Source organism: Corapipo altera, unplaced genomic scaffold (assembly GCF_003945725.1).
Source record: "Corapipo altera isolate COAL_440 unplaced genomic scaffold, ASM394572v1 50, whole genome shotgun sequence".
Classification (NCBI taxonomy): domain Eukaryota; kingdom Metazoa; phylum Chordata; class Aves; order Passeriformes; family Pipridae; genus Corapipo; species Corapipo altera.
The window spans coordinates 6689447-6713240 of NW_020884889.1; the positions used below are offsets into that span (position 1 = coordinate 6689447).

Consider the following 23794-nt stretch of genomic DNA (forward strand, 5'->3'; position numbering starts at 1 on the left):
CAGAATTGTTTAGGTTTTACTAAGATTTCCTCTGGCCTCTTGCTTATTGAAAGCGTGACCATACATCCTTGAGTACTTTGGCTTTTCCTGTAGTGTGTGTGCATGACTTAATTAGATAACCAGTTGAACTATAGCAGAAAGAAAAGTCATAAAGACACAAAAAAGGGTATAGCATAGCACCACCTTGAGTCTCTGTGCCAGAGGACAGAGGAGCTCTGGAGCTCATGTCATGGCTGAGGGCACACTGGTACCATCACCAGAGTGCATCAGCAGAGCTGTGCCTGACCATATTCATACCTGCAGTAGCAAGAGGTGCTTGAGGACAGGAGCCAGCTGAGACTTGAGCTGAAACTTCACATCATTTCCAGTCTTCAACAAATGTTCCCTTTTTTGTGCCTTATGCACTAGGAGTGCCTCAGTGCCATCACTTTGCCTTCTCCTGTAGCAGTCCAGGCAGCCAATGCTGCAGACCTGTTAGTGTGTGGAGGACCACATCCCTCAGTGACAAAATATCTGAGCAATTTCTGCCATGTGTCTTTCTGATTGGGGAAAAAAGGACTTTATTGGTGCAGGGATGGTTTCAGAAACAGAGCAGGAGGGAGCAGCATCCAAACTGCTCTGTACATAAAGACCTTACTCTCAGAATGGTTTGGAAGCCAGACAGAATGGAATATTTCTCCTATTTTCTTTGCAGCTGAAATAACATGAAAAATCACAGGAGTACATTTATCGCCGTATTTCTGTTCCAAAGTTTGCATTATTTTAAAAAAAAAGAAGAAGAAATAAAACTGGTTTTGCCCATCCCACTCACCCCCACCACCACCACCATGCCCCCTTCCTTCCCTCCCATTTCCTGGATCAGGCTAAGGCTTTTAGCAGAAAAACCCTCAGTCCTGCACAAAGGCTGGGAATACACAGAGAGATAATAAAGTGGGGTTTTGTACAGATCACGGATGAACAATCTCTAGTTTTACATGGGAGAGGGGAAAATACTGTTTGACTGAAGCCTACAAGGGTATGGGATGTGCTGCCTAAACATTCATGAGAACTCTCTTGGTGTCCGTGCTGGGTGATGGTGTCTCCTCAGACCTCATCAAACCCTTGGTCTCAAGTGCTGGTGCCTGAAAATAACAGTGCTGAGAGAAGTCTGGATGGAGGTGACTGCATGTCCTAGAGAAACTAAGGTCCACTCCCCTTATGGGGAATCAGCTGGGGATGGAAAACCAGTTGAAGAAAGAGAATTCAAGGCCAAATGAGTAGAGCTGGGCTTAAGTCTTGTTCAGGAGGCTCTTTACATCCATAATTTTAATGGAAATATTGTTTTTGGAAACTCTTTTATGCCCAGGCATATCTTCCAGGTAATAAGTGATATTTTATTAGCTGCCAGAAACAATACGTAAGTGTATTAAAGGTTTTCCAAAACTGCAAAAGAAGGAAGCTTAAAACAACCCATGTGACCCCATAGGAAAAAAAAATAGGACAACCGTGGTACTAAGGATGATGGAAATAAATTTAATTGCAACAAAGGTGATTAACATGGTCTGGAGCAAGCAAAGACCACAGGAGAAACTTCAGATGGGACCCAATTTAAATAGACTGAGACAGAAAATGTTTTACAACCAGCAAACAATTTAGGGTGTGCTACAAACAGGCTATCTGGTTATTTTCCACTGTATGGTCTGACTGTGTAGGTACTTTGTTGAACTTTCACTGTAGTGACCTTTCCTTTTCTTGCTCCCTCCACATTCTTCATCCCTTTAAAAACCTGAGGATGCAGCTGGAAGAGCAAGGGATTAAACCAGTCTGCACACAGGTACACACTTCCCTCCACACACACTTAGATTCTCAAATAAACATATTTACATGCAGCAAATTTAGGACACTGCACACAACCCAGTAGAGAAGCATAGTCTTAGGTTTAAAATAAAGAGGTAATAAACTTGGTGAACGGGACAGTTGTTCTCTGGGGTAGGGAGCTCATGAGCCTACCACCAGTTCCCAACCCTGTCTTTTTTGGAAAGGCAGGAGCTTTTCCTGAACCCTTCCTGGCCCAGGCTGAATTGGAGAGGGCCTTGTTTTTGTCTTGGGCACTGGTTAGAGGAGGTAGGATGGCTGGAATTTTTGTGGCAGTTTAGTTGGATTCTTTTTCCTCTGGACTGCTCAGTACCCCACACAGGGACAGCCATCCTGATGCAGAGGCACAGCCATGACCTGGTGTAACTTCTGCTGCCTCCTCCTCTCTTCTCACCACAAAAGCTGCCTGCTCCAGTTGCTCTCCCTGAAAGTGCAAATGGAGTTTTGCAGGAAAGCAATCTGCAGGGATGGAAGGTGTTTCTGTAACATGGACCTTGCAGAAAGTGTGTTCATTGCTGCTTGTGTGTAGGGCTCTGTGCTGCAAGAATTAGTCCCTCACAGTGCTCCCTGCTAGAGCTTGGACAAACCTTTCTTAGTGATCATCCTAGGAAGAGCTCCACTGAAGTGTGTCCAGAACAACTTCTCTTCAAGGTGACTTTTTCTGCAAGAAGATAAGGAGCCTGCAACTGAACTGGAGTTTGCCAGCAATGACCTGGTAGCTCCTGTGAGTTCTGGAGCTCATTTTTTTCTAGTAGCCAGAATACCTCAATGTCTTACAAAAAAGTAGTCAAATGGGGTTATCTCCAGAGGCCTGTGTTATTTATAGCACATGTGGTAGGGGTACTGGCTGTATCCTCAGTGTGTTTCTCAGTTCCACCTCTCCCCTTAGCCATTCAGTTACAGCTGGGGCCCAGTCAGTAAGATGCTGAGCAGGGGACATTCCTGACACTGCTTAGCCTGCTCCAGGCTTTACTCTGCCTTTACTCGTGCAGCTCAGGTATTTACTTATTACTGAGAACATTTCCTCTGTGCTAAGTCCTATCTCAGCGAGCACACACTGATACTCCCAAGTGCTGAACTGTACCTTCCTGCTCCTTGGACGCAGCTGTCTTAGCCTGAGCCCACACCTCTGTCAAGGCAGCATCCATACTTGAGCTAGTCACCCTCCTCTGCTCTGACAGTCAGCAGAGAGGAATCATCAGTTTTAAGGCATATAATCTCTGCTGTATAATCTGTTTAGATGCTGCTTTAAAATGAGAGGAACAACTTCCCCAGTTCCCTTGTCTAGACAGACCAGGTCTCCATCATCTGGGCTATCCACATCTGCTCCCTCTTTACTTACTTGCTTCCAGAACTGCTCCTTCAAGCAGCTGTTTGCTCATTAACATGTGCTTGGACATGCCACTAGAGACAACACAGAGTAGAAGTATTGCAGCATGGAACCACTGCTGTAACAACAGGACATTAATCAAAGGCATTCCCAGCATAGCAAATCCCGACCAGAGCTGCATGCAGACTCAGTGTTGGATCTCTTTGGCAAGCTTAAGGAGAATGAAAAATGAAGATCAACACTGCAAACAGCACCCTGAGGAGTAGGTTGGGTTTCTAACTGGCAGGGACTCAACACTTTTGCAGAATACACCCAAAACATTGTTATTGTGATTTGTTTAACCACTGCTCACAAAGAAAATCCATTTTCTCTGGGCTTCTGTGGGATAAGAGGAGGTTAGGTTTTTTTCTCCATAGCTCAACAAACTGCAAAGATACTGCTGGTCCCAGCTGTTACCATATGAGGCTGTTTTTCGCTGTGAACAAAGCTTGAATTAGACTAGGAGTACATGAGCTTGTCTTAGCCTTTGGGACAAAGTGAATTTCTTCTCTTTAGAGCATTTTGTTCTGTGATGTCTAACTGATGGACAGATGAACCTGCTCTCCTCCTACCCACTGCCAATGCACAGAGAAATAACAAACGTGTGGGACTCAGAACAGTACCAATTTGCTGTAGGCACGGACCCTAAAAATTTTTTCAGCCAACCAGCTCCCTTTATATTTAAACACCTTTGTTTCCCTGTTCTAGGATGTTTCTATTCAGGTCTAAAGCTGCCTGCCTCTCTTGTCTGAGCTTTTCTCATGACATTCAGGGCTATTCAGCTTACTTGGATTCTGGCAAAATGCAAGTTGGATGAAAGGTACCTGATCTAAGGAGTCTGGAGAAGTAAGAGCTTTTATTTAATGCTCAAGCATGTATCATGACTAAAGAATTAGTCACTAATGGCTATAAGAGTGTCCTCTATCTGAATCCCTTCTGCTTCCAGGGCTCACATAATCTTTACTTTCATATTTCTCCTTTTATGCAGAGGATGCAAGTGCAGGATATACACTGGAATGGCAGCTACGGCATGGTGCAAGTAGATATAATCTGAGCCCAGCCTACAACCTCATTCCAGGGAAACAGTCCCTAGCCAGTGTTAGGCTGGTCCTTAATGAAAGCAGGGACCTATTCTAGGAGGGATCTGGATGCAGTTTGTTCTGCAGGAAACATTCCTTGAACTAAACAAGGATATGCTTCTGAGTGGACTTCAGTTTCCCCACGAATCTTAAAGATTTGCCAAATCTTAGAAGCTTTATCTGTTTCAAGTTTTCTGCTTTGCCTCAAGTATTAGTAGCTGGTCTGTGAGCTGGACCTGTTCCCCAAAATACAGGTTGAGCCAATTTCCTTTTCCTCAGGTCCTTGCTAGTGGATATTTTTGCACCATCTTTTTCTGATATCCTCATGTCAGCCCAGAGGTGTGCACTAATGCACAGAGAGGAATTCCTGTTCGGTTTAATGTTGGATAATGGCAGTAGCTCTCCTGAGTGACTTCTTCCTAGGACACAACATCCCATTGCAGGCATGCTCTGCATCTCCCGTATAATTTTATGTTTGATTCTATTAAAGCACAGTCTATTCAGTAACCCATTGGATCTGATACCAACCTCTGTAGATGCCCATTAGAAATATTTCCTTCAACGTCCGTGTCCCTCAGATGGATCCTGTTAGAGACCCACCAGCCTGGCTTCTGCTAAGACATTTTAGTGGATGTACAACTGACATTACACATCTTTATCATGGAACCCTGTGAAAGTCAAGCCTTATCAAAATCTAATTACATTGTGTTGCAACCATGCAGGCAGCTTTATCAGACAAGCTTAGAATCGTGCCAAATAATAAAATAAATTTGGAAGCACCTATTTTATATACAAGTATCTAAACTAAGATTAATATTACGCCTATTCTTCAGTGCTTAACAAATTGAAGTCTGTATCACGTTTTCCATTATTTTGCCTGGAATTTCATGTCAATCAAACCAGTATGTGTCTATGAGGCTCATTGTTGTGTATCTTGGCTGACTACTGGCACAGTGCTTCAGTACTCGGGACCTGCCCCAGTGCTCCAGCGCAGATTATAAATGAGCATCAGTGGGCCAGCAACTTACTCAGCCAGCTCTTCAAGGATTCTTGGGTATGGCTGTTTAACCAAACTGATTTCAGACTGTTTATCCATAACAGATGGTGTTTCCTGTTCTCCTTGATTACTGAGGAGCAGAAGGCACCTCATTGCCCCCCACAGCCCATCCTATGGGCATATCCCTCTGCCACTGTCCCAGTACTGACTGCCAAGCACTCTGACCTCCTCTGCAGCAGGGCAGTCGGTTTGGTAGTGGCCATCATTAGCCATCATTAGAGGGAAATGGTGGAGTCAACTGTCGTGCTGCACAAGGGGCTCATAACACATTGTCTAGGTAGATATCATTCCTAACCAAAAAGACACCCAAACATATCTGCAATTGCACAAGGTCCCCCTGAGGTTAGCACTTACCTGAAATTTTATTCCCATGCCCAGCAGAAACTGGGATATGTCCATTTGGTCTTATTTAGCCCTACAGCTGCAAACTGAAGTCTGCACACTTCTCTGCCAATGTGTTCCATCCCTGTTCTCTCCTATTTTCTGCCAGTATAGCTGTCTCTATTCACTGAAGATAAAGTTTTGTGATATGTCAGGTTGAAATGAATGAGTGCATGGAGGTCAATTTTTTTCATAAGAGAAATGTTAATGCTGGACTGTACAGGATGCGGTTTATTTTTGGCCTTTTCTTGTGCCAGTGAGTATATTTAACAATCTACAAGGTCAATAGGTTTATACTCAGAATGTTCCCTGTCAGCCGAAGTCAGCTGGAATCTTTCTAGATCACAGGAGTTAAACAGCCAATATTTGGACAGGTGACCTCAAAGGAAACACCAGTGATTCAGTAGGTGTGGTCCTTCCTTCTGAGTCAGGGCTGAAATGTGATGCCAAACAATGCTGTGTTGCTAGAGGACATGTTTTTTATTTGAAATATTGAAACCAACTTGAGTCTTGATGGTGATTTAATATGCCATGATATTATACTGGATGATAATCCAGTTAGGATTAATTTAGTTGGCCTCCCTATATTGCTTCTGTCACTCAGTGTCAGTAGGATGCTTCTTTCTTTTCCTAAAGCTTTCAGAAGGAGAAGGTTGAATTGAAGATCCCAATAGATATTTTTAGGGTAGATTTAAGATGTGGATTTCTTCTACTAGTTCGGGATCTATTTGCAGTTAAGGCTTTGTACGGTCTCAGAGCATGAGGTTGGACCAAAGAGTTATAACCTTTAGCTTTTCCACCATGTAGAGGGCAAATTCCCCTTCAGAGCATTTAAAGGAATATGAAATGCTTCCAACCATCTGGCCTGAGAACCAGTGCTGTCTTGGATGGGGATGCCCAATGAGGGGCAGCTCCTGTTCTGAGACAAAGGCTTAGTGGATGTGATGGTCCTTCTTGAGTAAAAATGTAATAAGTGTGAAGACCTATTGAAAAATTGTCTTTCTGCTCCACAGATAAGATTGAATAACAAGCAAGAGAGTAGGAGACCAATATAATAAGTGATGCCTAGTAACACTTCTGTCTGTTGTACATAGCAGAGCATCTTATTTATTTGTCTCACAGACTTATTTCTGAAGCAAGAGGAACTTTGAAACAGCATCCTTCCCCAGCTTTCACTGCCAGTGTGAGGAGGGTAGGAGGCTTAGGGGGCAGCTGAAAGCATTGCACTGCCCTGCAGCACTCAGCTCCCTGTGAACATACCACAAATCCTTTCCCCCTGTTATTTCTTGCAGGTAAACTATGACCACTTTACTATTAGTGTTTGTGTGTTTGCAAGTCATCTCTGCAGCCAACTCTGTGGAGCTCTCAGGTACGTGTCCAGGGTATGGGAAGGTGGGACTGAGCCCTGTGCCACACTCTGGTCCCATCCCCAAGTATGGGCAGCGCCCAGAAATAAGTGTACCCAAGATCTGTGGGTACACTCTGTGCACACAGGAGGCTCCTCTGTTCGGGCAGCTGCTGTGCCACGGCCTCTCACTGCTCATGCCCTTGGGGAGCCAGAGAGACAGCTACAGACAAAGGCAGATTTATGGGGAAACTTAGAAATTTCAGCATTCCCCTTTTTAAACATTATCATGTGTGATCTCATAGCATGGGCAGCAGCTACGCTGCAGTGGAGCCCTTCATTCCCCCATCCAGCATTGATCCAAATGCCAAAAGCAACCCATGGTGCAGTGGTCATTGTCATAACTTCCCTTTATAGACTAGACCAAAAAGGTTGTGTCTGAATATGTGGGTACAGGTTTGCACAGCAGATATAGGCACTGGATCATATGAAAGCACTGGATGTTTTGTATTAAATGTGTTATTAATGTAACCATTGCTTTGTTTGGGAACTGACAGACAGTAGTGATGGCCTGGAAGTCAAGATACCTGAGCAGTCTCCCCTGCGTGTTATCCTGGGAAGCTCCCTGAACATCCCCTGTTACTTCAACATCCCAGAGGAACAGGACACCAGTGTTATGCTGAACCCACGGATCAAATGGAGCAAGCTCTCAAACGGGACCGAAGTTGTCTTGCTAGTGGCCACTGGTGGGAGAATCCGGCTCAACTCTGAGTACAGGGAGGCAATTTCCTTGCCCAACTACCCCACCATCCCCACCGATGCCACTCTGGAGATCAAGGCGCTGAGATCCAACCACACTGGGATTTATCGCTGCGAAGTGATGTACGGGATTGAGGACAGACAAGACACAATAGAGGTCCTAGTGAAAGGTGAGATCCTGCCCTTTCTCTCTCCTCTCAAGATCTTGCTGGGCAGAAAGGAGGAAGAAGTACACGGGTATTGAAGGCACAGCTCTTTCCACAGTCACAAGCCCTTTCCGTCGGGTCACAGATAAGGTGATGGGTGGGTAAGCAGAAGCCATGGGCCAGGCATTTATTTTATCAGGCTAGGACCAGACTAAACAAACCAGTAGAATGACTCATGGCAGAGTATATGGCAAAAAAAGTTATTCTTCTGGCAGAAGGTGAATTACAGAGGCAGCAAAACAACATCCTTGACAGGAGGTGGAACTGGATACGCTGGGTTGTTGCTCAGGCGTGTGAAGCTGGAACACGGCCGTTATCAGACCTTTAATTTTTTCCAGACATTTTAGGAGATGGGATGCCCTCAGCTGGAGAATTGGGCTGTTCTAGAAAAACTTTAATTGCCATCTTGCAAAGCCTATCCCAGTAATAGATGGATAAAGTAACAAAAGTTTCATACAATTCTTATATTTTCTGTAATTTTTGCTTTCTGTACAAGACAGGGAGATAGCTTTCACTGCAGGACTGTACAAGATGAGGTTTATTTTTGGCTTTTTCTTGTGCCTTCTTTGGAAAGAAAGGGACTGGTGATGTGAGTGATGGCCATTGTCTTTTCCAGGCATTGTATTCCACTACAGAGCAATCTCCACAAGGTACACCTTGAACTTTGAGAAGGCAAAACAGGCCTGCATCCAGAACAGTGCTGTTATTGCCACTCCTGAGCAGCTGCAGGCTGCCTACGAGGATGGGTACGAGCAGTGTGATGCTGGCTGGCTGGCTGATCAGACTGTCAGGTAAGGAACCATAGAGGGGAAAGAAAAGCCACAGCAGGGTCACTAGGGAAGGGCTTCTGCAATGAAGCCACCAACTGAAAATGGTTGTTAAATAGTAGCTGTTGTAACTGCTGGTGTGCAGAGGGAGGTGGTGGATTGCTAGCCACTCTCTGACAGGGGGGATCTAAAGTAGGAAAGCAGAGTGACCACTGTCCTCCTCAGCTGGTGTTGACAACGGAATGGACAGTGGCTTAATCCTGATCCTTCATCTTCTTCATCAGCAGAACCGATGCTGTGCCAAGATGCACAAGTGTGGCTCAGCCATATCGAGCTGTGCATCCCCCACTGGGGAGGAACCTTGTCCTGATGTCTTTGGTCAGTGCTCCAAGGGCCATCAGAGTAAGGGCAAGACAGCAGACCATCCTTCCCTTCCCCCACAACCCAGGAAAAGTAAAAAAATTACCACACTGCACAGTGCCCTGCAGCATCCTCACAGCCTCCTGTGCCTGCCAGGGTCCTGCCCCCTACTCCTTATGCACCATCTCTCCCTCAGGTACCCCATCCACTGGCCCCGGGAGCGCTGCTATGGCGACAAGGATGAATTTCCAGGAGTGAGGACCTACGGTGTCCGTGAGCCAGATGAAACCTATGATGTTTACTGCTATGCAGAGCAAATGCAAGGTGATTTGAGGCTTTCATTGTTACTAGACAAAGAAACAGCCAAAGCCCTCATCAAGCTTAGGCTGGATAACAGTAAATACAGACGGCAAGGGACTTAGAGAAAGGACAGGTTAAAGACGGAAAAGCATATACCCCAGCCAGGCCAGTCTCTTAGTTAGACCTGGGACAATTTTAATGTCAAATGACTAATGCAGTAGAGAGGGTGGAGTCTGCCTAACCTCCACTACAGTCCACACCATCCTGCCTGGTTATCCATTTGAGGGTGTGACATTCAGAGATGTCAACCACTCATGCTTATGTCAGGGATCTATTGAAATATTCAATACAACAGGACTGTGATTGTCCTTTATCTCCCTCTTGCCCCAGGGCTCCAACTGATTTGATAAGTTCTGCTCCAGCCTGTATTCAGTCTGTAAGACTCACCTTCTTCTGGTACTATAAAGTCACCAACATGGGGTTGCGGTTCAGCTCCAATACACAGGGCTTTCCATCTTATCCAAACTCTCAGGAGTGGGAAAGGGGTAGAAAGGAAATTGGAATTAAATTCTACAGGTAATTCCTGTGCTAATGGACGGTGTGATTGCAGGTAAAGTCTTCTATGCCACTGCCCCGGAGAAGTTCACCTTCCAAGAAGCCTTTGACAAATGCCGCAGTTTGGGGGCGCGTTTGGCCACCACGGGAGAGCTGTACTTGGCCTGGAAGGACGGCATGGACATGTGCAGTGCGGGCTGGCTGGCCGACCGCAGCGTCCGCTACCCCATCTCCAGAGCACGGCCCAACTGCGGGGGGAACCTGGTGGGCGTGAGGACCGTGTACCTGTACGTCAACCAGACGGGGTACCCGCACCCCGACTCCCGCTACGACGCCATCTGCTACAGCGGTGAGTGCGCGGGGCCATGGGACTAAGCAGTGTGTCTCCACACACCAGCAAGGAGTTCCCGCGCCAGAGATAATCTCTTGTTTCTTTAGTGTTTGGGGTTTTCTTAAAAGAGGGAGACAAAGCAGGTTTGGCAAAGGACTAAGTCCTTGTTCGGGTAGGAAGCAGATCCAGAAAGTACACGGCTGCTTGACCTGTACAAGAGGCTCTGCGGAGGTGGGTATAACACAGCTCGCTTCTCTGCAGTCCTCCCACACCTTCCTGCTTTCATAGCTCTCCTGGAGACACAGAGCAGAGGTGCTTTGTGTACAAGACTTCGAATGCTGGAGATGGAAGAGAAGGAGAAAGAGAACAGGTCTGACCCTGAAGATGTGTATAGTGACATGATGTGGTACAGAAACATGACTGAGTTTCCATGCTGGGATAAATCTGAGACTGATGCAGTCTCTGGCAATCATGGAGCAAAATTGCACCTAGGAAGTGGAGAGTATCCCAGTTGCTCCCCCTTTCTTCTAACTGCACACTTCTCACTGCAGCAAGAAGAGGGCAAACCACAGTGATAAATGACCTATTCAGGGCAACAAGAGACTAACATTCAAATGGGATTGCTATAGTTAAAAAAATAACAATATTTTAAAATACGTATTTAAACCCCTCTGATCAGACTTATTGCATCAGTCCAGATGCATTTCCCAGACCCTTGAAGGTACCTTGTGGCCAAGCTAAAGACTGGTTCACAAACCACAGCCTACTTATTATATCAGGGTTTGCATCTGAAATTGCTGTATACAGTCAGTCCTTGTCTGAGCATATCTATCAAATTCTCTCTGAATCCCTTGATGTCTGAGAGGCTAAAATGAACTAGAGGGAAAATGGAATTGAAAATAAATAGAGCTGGGAAAGTAGTATTAGAAGAAATCCCTGACAGTTTCTCATTCTCTCTCCCTCCCCAGCCAAGACCTGCTTTGCTACATATCCAGGATGTCCCATCCCTCTCTTACCTGTCCTCACAGTTCTGCTTTATGCTGCTCTGTTAACCTTGCCATAGGCCGACCTGCTCAATGGCATGTTAAGCACGTTCTCCTAGACCCAAGGGATGTGATTTGAGCAGGAAAGTGATTTGGGAGGGAACAGGTAGGAGCTGTTTGAACATATTTGGTACAGCAAGTGGCCTTGGCTGTGATGGCAATGGGGTTCAGATGTTTGTACGAGATGAGCTCTTAAGTTGTAGCCTTGACGAAGCTAAATGAGATCACAGTCCTGGTGAAGGCTTCATGTGTGAGGATCCAGTTGTTTTTCTCCCACGGCTCAGAAAGACCTGCCGTGGAGGTTATCCAAGCTCCTCTACTTCCCTCCGGCCACCTTAAATTCCTTGCAGCAGGCACTAGAGGTCAGTATAGACCTGAATATGGGCAAAGTGTTCCCGGGAAGGAGAACAGGGAGCGCAGCAGGGAATATCCCCGCCGATTCACCAGCTGTGGAGCATGCAGTGGCTCGTTGCCTCGTGACCGTGCCCTCCGTGCTGAGGCGTTGCAGAGAGCCACAGAGGAGGAAGGAAAACCATTTCTTTTACAAAACCACCATGACTTCCTTAATCCTCTCAGAGCCAGCAAACACCCAGATTCTTTTTGGAGGAGGCAGTAGTGCAGTCCACCTCCTCGGACTGACCTTGTCCTCTCTGATTGCTGCTTTGTATCCTGATGCAGGGGACGACGTTGAGACCCTGATCCCAGGGCAGTTCATCGATGAGATAGGGAGCGAGCTGGGCAGTGCTTTCACTGTCCAGACCGTCACCCAGACTGAGGTGGAGCTGCCCCTGTCACACAATGCCACAGAGGAGGAGGCCCGTGGCAGCATCGCCACCCTGGAGCCCATTGAGATCACACCCACCGCCACCGAGCTGTACGAGGGCTTCACTGTCCTGCCTGATCTCTTCACCACCAGTGTCACAGTAGAGACAGCTGCAACAGAGGAGGAAAACGTGACATGGGGGGATGTATCAGCAGTGTGGACTGTGCCTGAAGAGGTCACCACCATAGACTTAGGCACTGTCATCACCACCACAGCCTTAGGCACTGCTGTCACCACCGAAACAGCAGAGGTGAGCTCGGTGGAAGAGGTCGTGGAGGTGACTGCCACCCCAGGACTAGAGTCTGCCTCGGTGTTCACAGTGGAAGATCAACTGGTGCAAGTGACAGCAGCCCCTGGTGCCGGTCACCTCCCTGAGCAGCCCATCTCCCCCACAGGTAAGTCACCAGCACTCCGAGAAGCCTGAAAATCAGTTTCTCCTCGAGGTAACCATTCAGCTGAAAGGAGCCCGAGCTTCTGCCATCACAGAGGGCACACAGGTCTCTGGAGGTGTGCAGGCCTGTCTGGGGCCAGGGACAGGCTAAGTGCTTCCACTATAGTAGGGCAGGAGGCAAGAGGAGGAGGCTGTGGGCCACCCAGTTATGTGCTGACAAGGGCTCAGCTGGCTGGTGCTTGGGCTGCAGTGGTCAGTCTGTTCTCCCATATGCATCTGACTCCAGGGGAGGGGAAAGTCAAGACAAAAAGATCCCAGAGGAGGGCAAAAGAGATCCCCAGAAGTGGCAGCAGAGCTCAATGAATGAGGCATCTCCATCAAAGTGGGTTTGAGAGGGATTGGTCCTTGCACTGTTGTTGGGAAGACCCTTTCTGGTCACACATCTCAGGGCAGGAGGGTCCTGTACCTGCTGTCTCACCACGGCTTCTCTCCTCCAGGTGTGGTGTTTCACTACCGCTCTGCCACCAGCAGATATGCCTTCTCCTTCGTCCAAGCCCAGCGGGCCTGTCTGGAGAACAGTGCAGTGATTGCCACTCCCCAGCAGCTCCAGGCTGCCTATGAGGCTGGCTTTGACCAGTGTGACGCCGGCTGGCTGCGGGACCAGACAGTCAGGTAACACTACTGACTTGGGGACACCACCTCTCAGAATGACTATTCAGCCATGAAATCAGGGCTTTGGTCTGCCCTGCTTCTCTCTTCATCAGCATCTAAACCTTTGCTGGCCCAAGATTGTCTCCAGGCCATGATATCTAGTGGCCAATAGACCTGTTCTTCTCTACTTATTTTCCTCATCTCCTAACCTGTGTATACCCCTTGCACCAGTGAGCTCTCTTGGTATGTAGAAAAAGTAGAGGAAAATTTGTATTTTTTGCCCCAAGCTGTAAGTGGATTTGTCTCCAAGTCACACTGAGGACTCTGAGCACCTGTAACTGTGGAGAGTTCCTGTCCTGCTCCCAAGCACACTGAGGTTCTTCAGTCCTGAGTACATAAGGCTGACCTTGGGTTACCTCTCCCTTCTTCTTTTGGTAGGTATCCCATTGTAAATCCCCGAAATAACTGTATAGGAGACAAAGAGAACTCCCCAGGCGTGCGGTCGTACGGCATGCGCCCGGCCTCAGAGACCTACGACGTGTACTGCTACATCGACAGGCTCAAGGGTACATTCTCCCCCTTCCCCTGTGCACTGCTGTGAAGCAAAAATGTCCTTCACACCTCCACATCCGTGTGTGCATGGGTGGGACGCAGGGATTCACACCTGTTTCCTCTCCCATCCCTCAGGTGAGGTGTTCTTCGCAACCCAGCCAGAGCAGTTCACCTTCCCAGAGGCCCAGCAGTACTGTGAGAGCCAAAACGCCACGCTGGCCTCTGTCGGCCAGCTCCATGCTGCCTGGAAGCAGGGCCTGGACAGGTGCTATGCGGGCTGGTTGGCCGACGGCAGCCTCCGCTACCCCATCGTGAGCCCCCGCCCCACCTGCGGCGGGGACGCGCCAGGCGTGAGAACTGTCTACCAGCACCACAACCAGACCGGCTTCCCCGACCCGCTGTCCCGGCACCACGCCTTCTGCTTCAGAGGTACCCTCCCAACCCTGGCAGGACACGCAGACCTGTCTCCTCAGGGAAAGGGATTTCACGAGGGAGGTTGGGCGTGTTGGGGTGCCAGTTTAGGTGAGGCACTTCACCGGAGTCTTGGATTGTGAATTTTTGGAAAATCCTTCCAATGCCTTTTTATTCCAGCTCTGCCTCCTGCGGAGGAGGAAGGGGTCACCCCATTCTTTGAAGATGTGCTGGCAACACAAGTGATCCCTGGAGTGGAGGGGGTACCCTCTGGGGAGGAGGTGACCGTGGAGACAGAGTTTGCCACTCAACCTGAGAATCAGACAGCCTGGGGGACAGAGGTCTTTCCAACCGATGTGTCAGTGCTCTCAGGTGGGTTCAGAGCTTCTCTGTAGCCTGTGTCATGCTTGGCTGGTGGTGTAGGGTTGAGACACTCCCAAAGTATAAATAATTTCCCCAGCTCCTTCTTTTTGTTTGCTCTTCCTTTTCCAGTGAGTCCATCTGCTTTTACTCCAGCTACCATAATACCAGAGGAAACAAGTACCAGTGCTTCCACCAGTGAAGTGCCAGGGCAGGTGACTGAATCTGGAGAACATCAAGTCAGTGGTGAATCTTCAGCATCCGGGTGGGTATCTGGAGTCCCGGACACAAGTGGAGAACCAACTTCTGGAGTTTTTGAACTTAGTGGAGAACACTCAGGGATTGGAGAGAGTGGATTACCATCAGTAGACCTGCATACCAGTGGCTTCCTACCTGGAGAAAGTGGGTTGCCCTCAGGAGACGTGAGTGGTGTGGCTTCTGGTGTTGTTGATATCAGTGGCCTGCCCTCTGCAGAGGAAGAGGTATCAGTGTCTATTTCAAGGATACCAGAAATTAGAGGGATGCCATCTGGAGTGGAAAGCAGTGGGCTACCTTTTGGAGCTAGCGGAGAAATCTCTGGCACTGAGCTAGTCAGTGGCATGCCTTCTGGAGAGGAAAGTGGACTCGCTTCTGGTTTTCCTACCATCTCCCTTGTGGATACCACACTGGTGGAAGTCGTGACAACAGTGCCGGAACGGCGAGAGGAGGGAAAAGGGTCCATCGGAGTCAGCGGTGAAGGAGATCTGTCAGGGTTTCCATCCTCTGAGTGGGACAGCAGTGGTGGAATCCAAGGCTTGCCTTCAGGAGCTGAGCCCAGTGAGGAGCCCTCTGGAGGGCTAGAGCTCAGTGGGGAGCCCTCTGGGGTACCCAGTCTCAGTGGGCTGCCCTCTGGAGGGTCTGAGCTTAGTGGATTGCCCTCAGGACTGGATGTCAGTGGAGAAACACCTGGAACACATGAGGTCAGTGGCCTGGTGGACCTAAGTGGCCTTACCTCTGGTATGGATGGAAGTGGCGAGGCCTCCAGCATTACCTTTGTAGATGTCACTTTGGAGGAAGTGACAACAACCCCCTCAATTACAGAAGCAGAAGCAAAAGAGTCTTTGGAAATCAGTGGATTGCCTTCAGGAGGTGAAGATGCATCAGGCATGGTATCTGGGAGTTTAGACATCAGTGGTGAGCCCTCTGGGCATGTAGACTTTGGTGGGAGTGTGTCTGGAGTGCTGGAGATGGGTGGATATCCAAGTGGAGTGATTGACAGCAGTGGAGATGTCTCTGGAGTTGATGTCACCAGTGGTCTGCTGTCTGGAGAAGAAAGTGGAATCACTTCTGGCTTTCCCACAGTGTCTCTTGTGGATACCACTTTTGTGGAAGTTGTAACACAGACATCAGTTGCACAAGAGGTGGGAGAAGGGCCCTCTGGGATGATAGAAATCAGTGGATTTCCTTCTGGAGACAGAGGACTATCTGGAGAAGGGACTGGAGCTGTTGAGACTAGCGGTTTTCCTTCAGGGAGAGGAGACTTCAGTGGAGAGCTATCTGGGATCCCGTATATCAGTGGAGAATTTTCTGGAGCCACAGATCTAAGTGGACAGTCTTCAGCAGTGACTGATATTAGTGGGGAGCTCTCAGGGCTTCCAGAAGTCACTTTAGTCACTTCTGATTTAGTAGAAGTTGTGACAAGACCAACAGTATCACAGGAACTGGGTGGGGAAACAGCTGTCACATTTCCCTACAGTTTGGGGCCTAGTGGTGAAGCCTCTGCATCTGGTGAACTAAGTGGGGAAACATCTGCATTGCCAGAAAGTGGCCTAGAAACATCCACAGCTTATGAAATCAGTGGTGAAACATCTGCATTTCCTGAAACTAGTATAGAAACATCCACAACTCATGAAATCAGCGGGGAGACATCTGCATTTCCCGAATTTAACGTAGAAACATCAACCATTCAAGAAATCAGTGGGGAAACCTCTGCATTTCCTGAAATTTTCACAGAAACATCCACAAGTCAGGAAGCCAGGGGTGAAACATCTGGCTATCCTGAAATTATCATAGAAGCATCCACAGTTCAAGAAGTAAGTGGGGAAACCTCTGCATTTCCTGAAAGTAGCACAGAAACATCCACAATACAAGAAATCAGTGGGGAAACATCTGCATTTCCTGAAATTAGAATAGAAACATCCACAGGTCAAGACATCAGTGGGGAAGCATCTGCATTTCCTGAAATTAGAATAGAAACATTCACAAGTCAAGAGGCCAGGGGTGAAATATCTGGCTATCCTGAAATTAGCATAGAAACTTCGACGGTCCACGAAACCAGCAGAGAAACATCTGCCTTTCCTGAAATCATCATAGAAACTTCCACAGTGCATGAAATTAGTGGAGAAAGTTCTGCATTTCCTGAAATTAGAATAGAAACATACACAAATCAAGAAGCCAGGGGTGAAACATCTGCCTACCCAGAAATTAGCATAGAAACATCCACAGTCCGTGAAACCAGTGGAGAAACCTCTGCATTTCCTGAAATCAGCATAGAAACTTCCACAGTCCACGAAATCAGTGGTGAAAGATCTGCATTTCCTGAAATTAGAATAGAAACATCCACAACTCAAGAAGCCCGAGGTGAAGCATCTGCATTTCCTGAGATTAGCATAGAAACTTCTACAGTCCATGACATCAGTGGGGAGACATCTGCATTCCCTGAGATTAGCATAGAAACACCAACAAGTCAAGAAGCCAGGGGTGAGACATCTGCCTATCCTGAAATTTACATAGAAACATCCACAGTTCAAGAAGTAAGTGAGGAAACTTCTGCATTTCCTGAAATTAGAATAGAAACACCCACAAGTAAAGAAGCCCGGGGTGAAACATTTCCTGAGACTAGCACAGAAACATCCACAATCCATCAAACCAGAGGGGAAGCATCTGCATTGCCTGCTGCTAACATCAAAACAGCTGCCACATCTTTGGCCAGTGGGGAGCCCTTCAGTATTCCTGAGCAGGAGATTACTGATGCAACATCTGGAGCTGTGACACACTCCATAGCAGGCATTTCGGGGGAAACCTCTGTCCCAGACTTTGTAATTAGTACCAGGACTCCAGATGCTGAAACAGCACAGGGACCCAGGAACCCTGAAGAGGCTCAGCTTGAAATAGAGCTTTCCCCTCCTGCAGTGTCAGGACAAGAGACGGAGACAGCTGCTGCTCTAGACAATCTTCATCTGTTGGCCACCACTACTGCTGCCCTGCCTCAAGTCTCACAAGAAGCAATTGACGCATTAGGACCCACTACAGAAGGTAACATGTCTCATATGGAAGGGAAAGCTTTATGGGAGGGAAGGGAGGGAGTGTGTATAGCTGTCGCTTTTTTGCTTTTTATACAACAGAGAACATTACCACAGAAGCAGCCTTGAACAGAATATTCTTCTAGTGGAAAGCCATAAATATATGGGGGTTTTCACAGGTCATGATTATAGAATCATAGGATTGTTTAGGTCGAAGAAGACCTTTATGACCATTGAGTCCAACAGTTAACCCAGCACTGTCAAGTTCACCACTACAGTGCCATATCTACATGTCTTTTAAATTCCTCTGGGGATGGTGACTGCCTTTTCCCTAGGCAACCTGTTCCAATGCTTGGTAAACTGGCTTCGCTTGACAGAGATTCCACCCCAGATGCAGCTGAGAACTTGGAGAAGATGGGCTGCAAGTCTCTATCTTGCTCTGTTTCTCTTTTCATGATGTGCTGACTTGCTGCCTATACCCACAAGTGTAGTGGGAAACTCTCCCTCAGCAGCTTTGCAGTGTCAAGGGGTAAGAGGCAAAGCAAGCCAGCTAGAAACAACAACCTCTGCTTTGAGTATCATCTGCACTGAGTTTAATGTTTGTGTCGGGCAGACTGCTCTGATCCCTTTGGCATAGCATGTGGCCACCCTCTGATCTGTGTCTTATGCTGCTCTCTGCAGCTAGAATGGGATAAATGTGTGAGATGATGCTCAGAGCATCACTAGTTTGTGTCAGCTCTGCTGATAAATGCCCTTCTCTCCACCCTGCCTCTTTTCGGTGTTTCAGTGCTCTGCCTTTGGTAGGATCCCTTGCTGCTAAGTATAAACAGACACAATATTTGAATCTGAATGACCATTTATGGTGAAAACACTCTGCTAGAGTTCTGACAACTATTCCCTGAGCAGTGTTCACGTGCTCTGAAAGAATTAGCATACTGCAGTGAGAAGAAAATGAGATGCGAGATTGTTGTACTTGCTGGTGGCTGCTTCTTGGCCAAGGAAGGAGCCCAGTCCCAGGAACACAGGATGTCCCAGAGCATCCCTGGACACAGCTTGGTTTCCCTGTGCTGCCATCAAGAGCTGGCACCTGGGAACAAGCCCCATTGATTGGTTTGGAAACCACCAATGCTTGTCTTGTTTTATGGAGCTCCTGCATGTGTTCAGTTCTCAAAGGACCACACGTTCATGTAGGACATGTTGCTTAAGTATGGTACAAAATGTATGTGCAGAGAGATTTGTTCTGTTCCTTTAGCAAAAGTATTATTAATTCCACCCCCTTCCACATTACCTCCTGAATGGCTTCTTTTGGTCAATTTACACGATTCAGCATAGGTATCTCTGAACTCGATAAGAGTCTGTAAGTGCAGGGCTTTGTGAGGCTCAGCCTGGTTTCTAACGTCATTTCCATCCCCAAAGTGTTTTGAGTGAGTCACTGCATTTCCCCCTGCGTCACTTCTCTCCCTCTGAGAGCACAGGTAATCACCAACCTTTGTTCAGTCCTGCTCACAACACACCTGTGGTCCCCTCTGCCTCTGCTGAGCAGCTGCACAGAGGATGCTGCACAAGAGGCTGAGGACAAGTCAGCAGGGTCATTCCCACAGTGCCGGTCCAGCCTGGCATGGCATCCGGGGCTTGGCAGAGTGATGCAGGAGTTATGGACCCAAAAACCCTTCTTGCACAACTCATGGGCTCTGCTTTTGGGCCGTGCCCACTGCCACGTCCAAGCCCGGAGACAAAAATAAGCCAGCAAAATCAGCATTGAGGGGGAGGAAGGAAGGCAGTGAGGCTCAGTAAAAAAAAAAAAAAAAAAGAAAAAATAAAAAAGAATTATTGGCCCCAAAATATGGTTTTATTCCACTGCTTTTTCTTTTTATAAATTACCCACAAGGCGATTGCCAGATTTTTCAGACCATTTGTTAGCCAACATTCTTGTGAAGTATTTTGAAAGAAAACCATGTGTTCAGCAGCTCATGTGTGAAGAAAGTTGAAAATGTTCTGAAATTAGAATATGTGTATTTGCAAGTCACAGAGATGATGTAACAGCTGGGGTTTCTTAGCAGGTGACAGCAAGAGGTAAGCAACGACTGCACGAAGCTTAATTGCAGACTTTTTGTAAACTAGAGATGGACTTGAGTACATGTTGTATGGCTGGTGCTCCTACCAGGGAAAATATTCCAGGGTAAAGCTTTTCTTTTTATTGGTAGGCTTCTTTACTACAGTGTCTCTGCAGGATTAAATGCAGTCCCAGCCAGGGTCTGAAGGAAGATAATCAGGGTGCAAGGAAGTGTATTGACCATGAACTTGCAACGCCCCTGCAACAAGACAGAGAATTAGAGCAAAGAGATGACAAAATAAATTAATAAATAAATATATAGAAAAATATATAAATGAATAAAAGAAAAGGATAGAAAAATAATCGTAGGTTTCCCTTTTTTGGTCGGTACTCTTTACAATGCTCTGGGAATTGTGAACATTGAAAGCCCATGAGGAAAACTGTAGGCTGGAACCCAGAATGCTGTTTTCAATGTTGTGGCTGCCCTTTCACTTGAAGCTTCCCAGTCTTGAAATTTACTCTTGCAAAAAAATCAGGTCTCATACCTGTGCCTTGTGCTGTGCTCAGGATTTGTGGATGCAGTGGATGCCCATTCAGTGCAATGAATTTTGACTAACAAGAAAGAATGGGTGAAGCTGGTTCAGCTTAAAGAAGGAGCTTAGAGTGAGGAGCTGTTGCCCTCTGGTCCTGTTGTTGGAGCGTTGCAGTTAGACACAGCAGCCTATTTAGCTGAATGATTTTAGAAGAATGGTATTTTTCTGCTCTGCTGTAGCCTCTACTTCTCTCAAAAGCCAAGGCCAGAAGCATAAGAAGACTGAAGATTAACGCCTGGAGCGCCAGTATTTTTTAGTATTTAACCAAATTGAAGGCTATGCATGTACATGTCTTTAGTCAGCAGTTTGATTCCTTCGTGAAGACAGGAACCCCACAAGCTTAAAGAATTGTCCATAGGCTTGGCTTCTTCACTCAGGGTTTTGCCAACTCAGCGGATCTTTTTGCTTCTGGTAACATTTGAAGACAAATAATTATTAGCTGAAAAAAGCGTGCTGGCACTTCAGTGAAAGACTGCGGTTTGGAGCACTCTGACCAGTCAATAACTTAAAAACTGCATTCACATTGCAGGGGAAAAGGAGAAATGTGCTGAAATGGCATCTACTTATGTGAAGTTTTGCTTGTCTCTGGTGAAACAAGTCCATGAATTCTGCTGCCTGTGGCCCTGGCACAGCAGAATGTTAGAATGCAAACGAGGAAAGGTCTTGGTGGGCTTTCCTCATATTTCACAAGCTGGAATTCCAAGGGATAGAGTTTTGTTGGTCCAGAGAAAATCACACAGGAAAAAAAAGTCAAGAAACTGCTCATCTGCTTCGAAATGTTTCACCTAATGCGGAATGAAAACTATGCTCTCAAGAAGGAGATGGAGGTACCAGTCCTGTTTCAGAGAAAAACAAAGGCACAGACCATTTGTGGCTGACCAGATGATTTGATTTCTCCTGGATACAGTCTGCTTTGCATCAGAAGTTAGTTAGCTTGAATAAAACCTGCCTCTGCAGAGGTATTGTACAGTCCTTTACATGTCCGTTTACTTCTATATATAATATTTTGGAGACAGAGATGTCCAAATTTCCTGAGCTCTTCTTCCATGAGAGTGTTGAACAAATTGAACGTTCCAGCAGATCAACAGGTCCTCCTCAAAACTTGATGATCTCTAGTAGAATAAAGATTTTTTTAAGGATTCAGCAAAATCTGTCCCTTCTGCTACAGGGAGGTTTTGGTTCAATTATTGTAGTTAATTATTTTAATGACTTAATTGCTCATCACAGGCTGGCTATGTGATGTTCAGTGTTAGCATTTACCTTAAAATGTGAGAGAACTGTTTCCCCTAACTCCTCCTATTCTTTTCTTCTAGGAGTGACCCTTCAATTGCTCCAATGTTTTTCTTCTCTGTTTGAGCTATCAGATCAGTAGTTCAAACCTCCCAGCAGTCTCTGAAAAGCAAATTAATTGGTACCTGGATTAATTTTTTTCCTCCATCTCTAGAAGATAATTATCTGGTTGGTCTCTGATTCCCTATGTGGATAATTGCACTTACAAGGAGGCCTATAAAGGAAGAGTGAGGGGCACAGGAGGCACTATTGGACATCTCTCCTACCTTTTCCCCTCTGCAGAACAAAACCAGAAGGGTACAGAAATACCCTAGTGTATATTACTAAATCAGTTACTCACACCTTTGGGAAAACTATAGTTTGTTCAAGGTTTGGGTGGTACCGACCTCTCTATTCACCAGCTGCTTCTCCTTAGTGGATGTTTTAAGAACAAAGCTGACCTTGTTAAATGGATATTCTTGCTCATCTTCCATACAGGCTGCCATGGAGAGAAATGCACAAACTGTACTGTTTTAAAAAATGATAGCACTGTTCCTAGCATTGTCTTCTTAGCTCGGGATGAAGGATTTTAAAAGCATTTCTGTCTCACCACTGAAACTGAGTGTTCACTTTTACATGTCATTTGCCTTCTGAACAAAACCAGGGTCAATCTATTTTTCTTTCATTTCTAAAGATTTCTCTATCCAGTTTCCATGATCTAGTACAGCAAATTGTTTCCAAAGGCATTGGAAGAATCATAGAATCATAGAATAGTTAGGGCTGGAAGGCCCCTCAAAGATCATCTAGCTCCAACCCCCTACCATGAGCAGGGATGACAAGAATACTTCTGTTGTATTTAGCTGCACCAAAAGAAAATTGTTCTGACGAAATATAGTATATATCTGGCAATGTAGAAGAAATCTTAGGAAGAAATGGTGAAACAAATTCAAAGTTTGCATTGCAGCTATGTAACTCCCCTTGCTCTCTCCAGCCAACAGTTTACATCTTCCAGATGCAAGACCTGGTTTACATTGGCTATTTTCTTTTAATTGTTTTATTAAAAAAACCCAAACATCTAGAAGTTAGAGCTTGGCTCCTGTTAGTAGCAAAAAATAGAAAGTGTTGTGACAGTAGAATTTAATAACTTTTTGCAACTTCTGGGCAATTTTAACTGCAGTATGAATCTTCTTCTAAAGAGTCGCTAATTCTGCATTATCCTCAAGAAGTGAGTTAATAACATGTTCTAACAGGGTTTCCTATTCTTGGCATCACGAGGCATTTTCTTCCTTCAAGAGCTGCAGCTTTTGAAAGCAAGGGCTGCCTCCATTCTGCATTCCATGGCACATCACTGTCCTTCCTTAGCAAGGGGTAATAATAGCAGTAGTCTTGTCTTGTTGTCGGCTGATAAGCACGTGAGCTGCATCTCAAAGCAGAACTAACTTTTTGGATGACTGCTCAGCCAAGCAAATAAATAGCTCATGTCTGTGTATGATCCCTGAGAGTCAAGGTATTGTCAAGGCACCTGGCAGGTGGTGCTGTGGAAGTGGGAGCTCGCTCCATGCTGAGCAGAGCTGTTGCAGGCTTTTCAGCTGGCTGAAGAGGTGTACAGTGATTTACTGACCTCATCTAGCTCTAAACAATGTGGAAGTGGACACATTTATAGTATATAAAAGGTATGAAGAAAATAGCCAAGTGTTGTGTGATAGATGCTATTTTTTTTTAATGGAGTTCTCCTCTCCCATAAATCCTGTGGCTTTGATGCAATATCCTAGTAAGCAACACCCACAAACCAACTTGCTGGGATTTCCAGAGGCAACATCATTGCCAATTTTACCATTTGGACCTTTCTAAAAAGACCTCCAAGATCCAGATTTTTTGGGAGGACCAGAATCAGCAATGCTTCCTCCAACCCGACAGATATGTTTGAGTTTTCCAATATCAGCTTGGTGAGGTGATTCTACCTCCAGATGAAGACAGGGTCAGTGCCTCAACACCCCAACAGGC

The 23794-nt window shown here is 46.4% G+C and overlaps 1 protein-coding gene across 1 annotated transcript in view; it reads left to right on the forward strand.

The window, feature by feature from the left end:
* Positions 1-23794, forward strand: part of ACAN (aggrecan) — a 46493-nt gene that overhangs the window by 13904 nt on the left and 8795 nt on the right. The window contains 12 exon segments of the mRNA XM_027644628.1: positions 7033-7109; positions 7643-8014; positions 8667-8841; positions 9374-9501; positions 10088-10381; positions 12085-12624; positions 13118-13292; positions 13710-13837; positions 13959-14252; positions 14415-14606; positions 14727-16598; positions 16659-17888. Coding sequence (XP_027500429.1) covers positions 7040-7109; positions 7643-8014; positions 8667-8841; positions 9374-9501; positions 10088-10381; positions 12085-12624; positions 13118-13292; positions 13710-13837; positions 13959-14252; positions 14415-14606; positions 14727-16598; positions 16659-17888 — 5470 coding nt within the window. The 5' untranslated portion in view covers positions 7033-7039.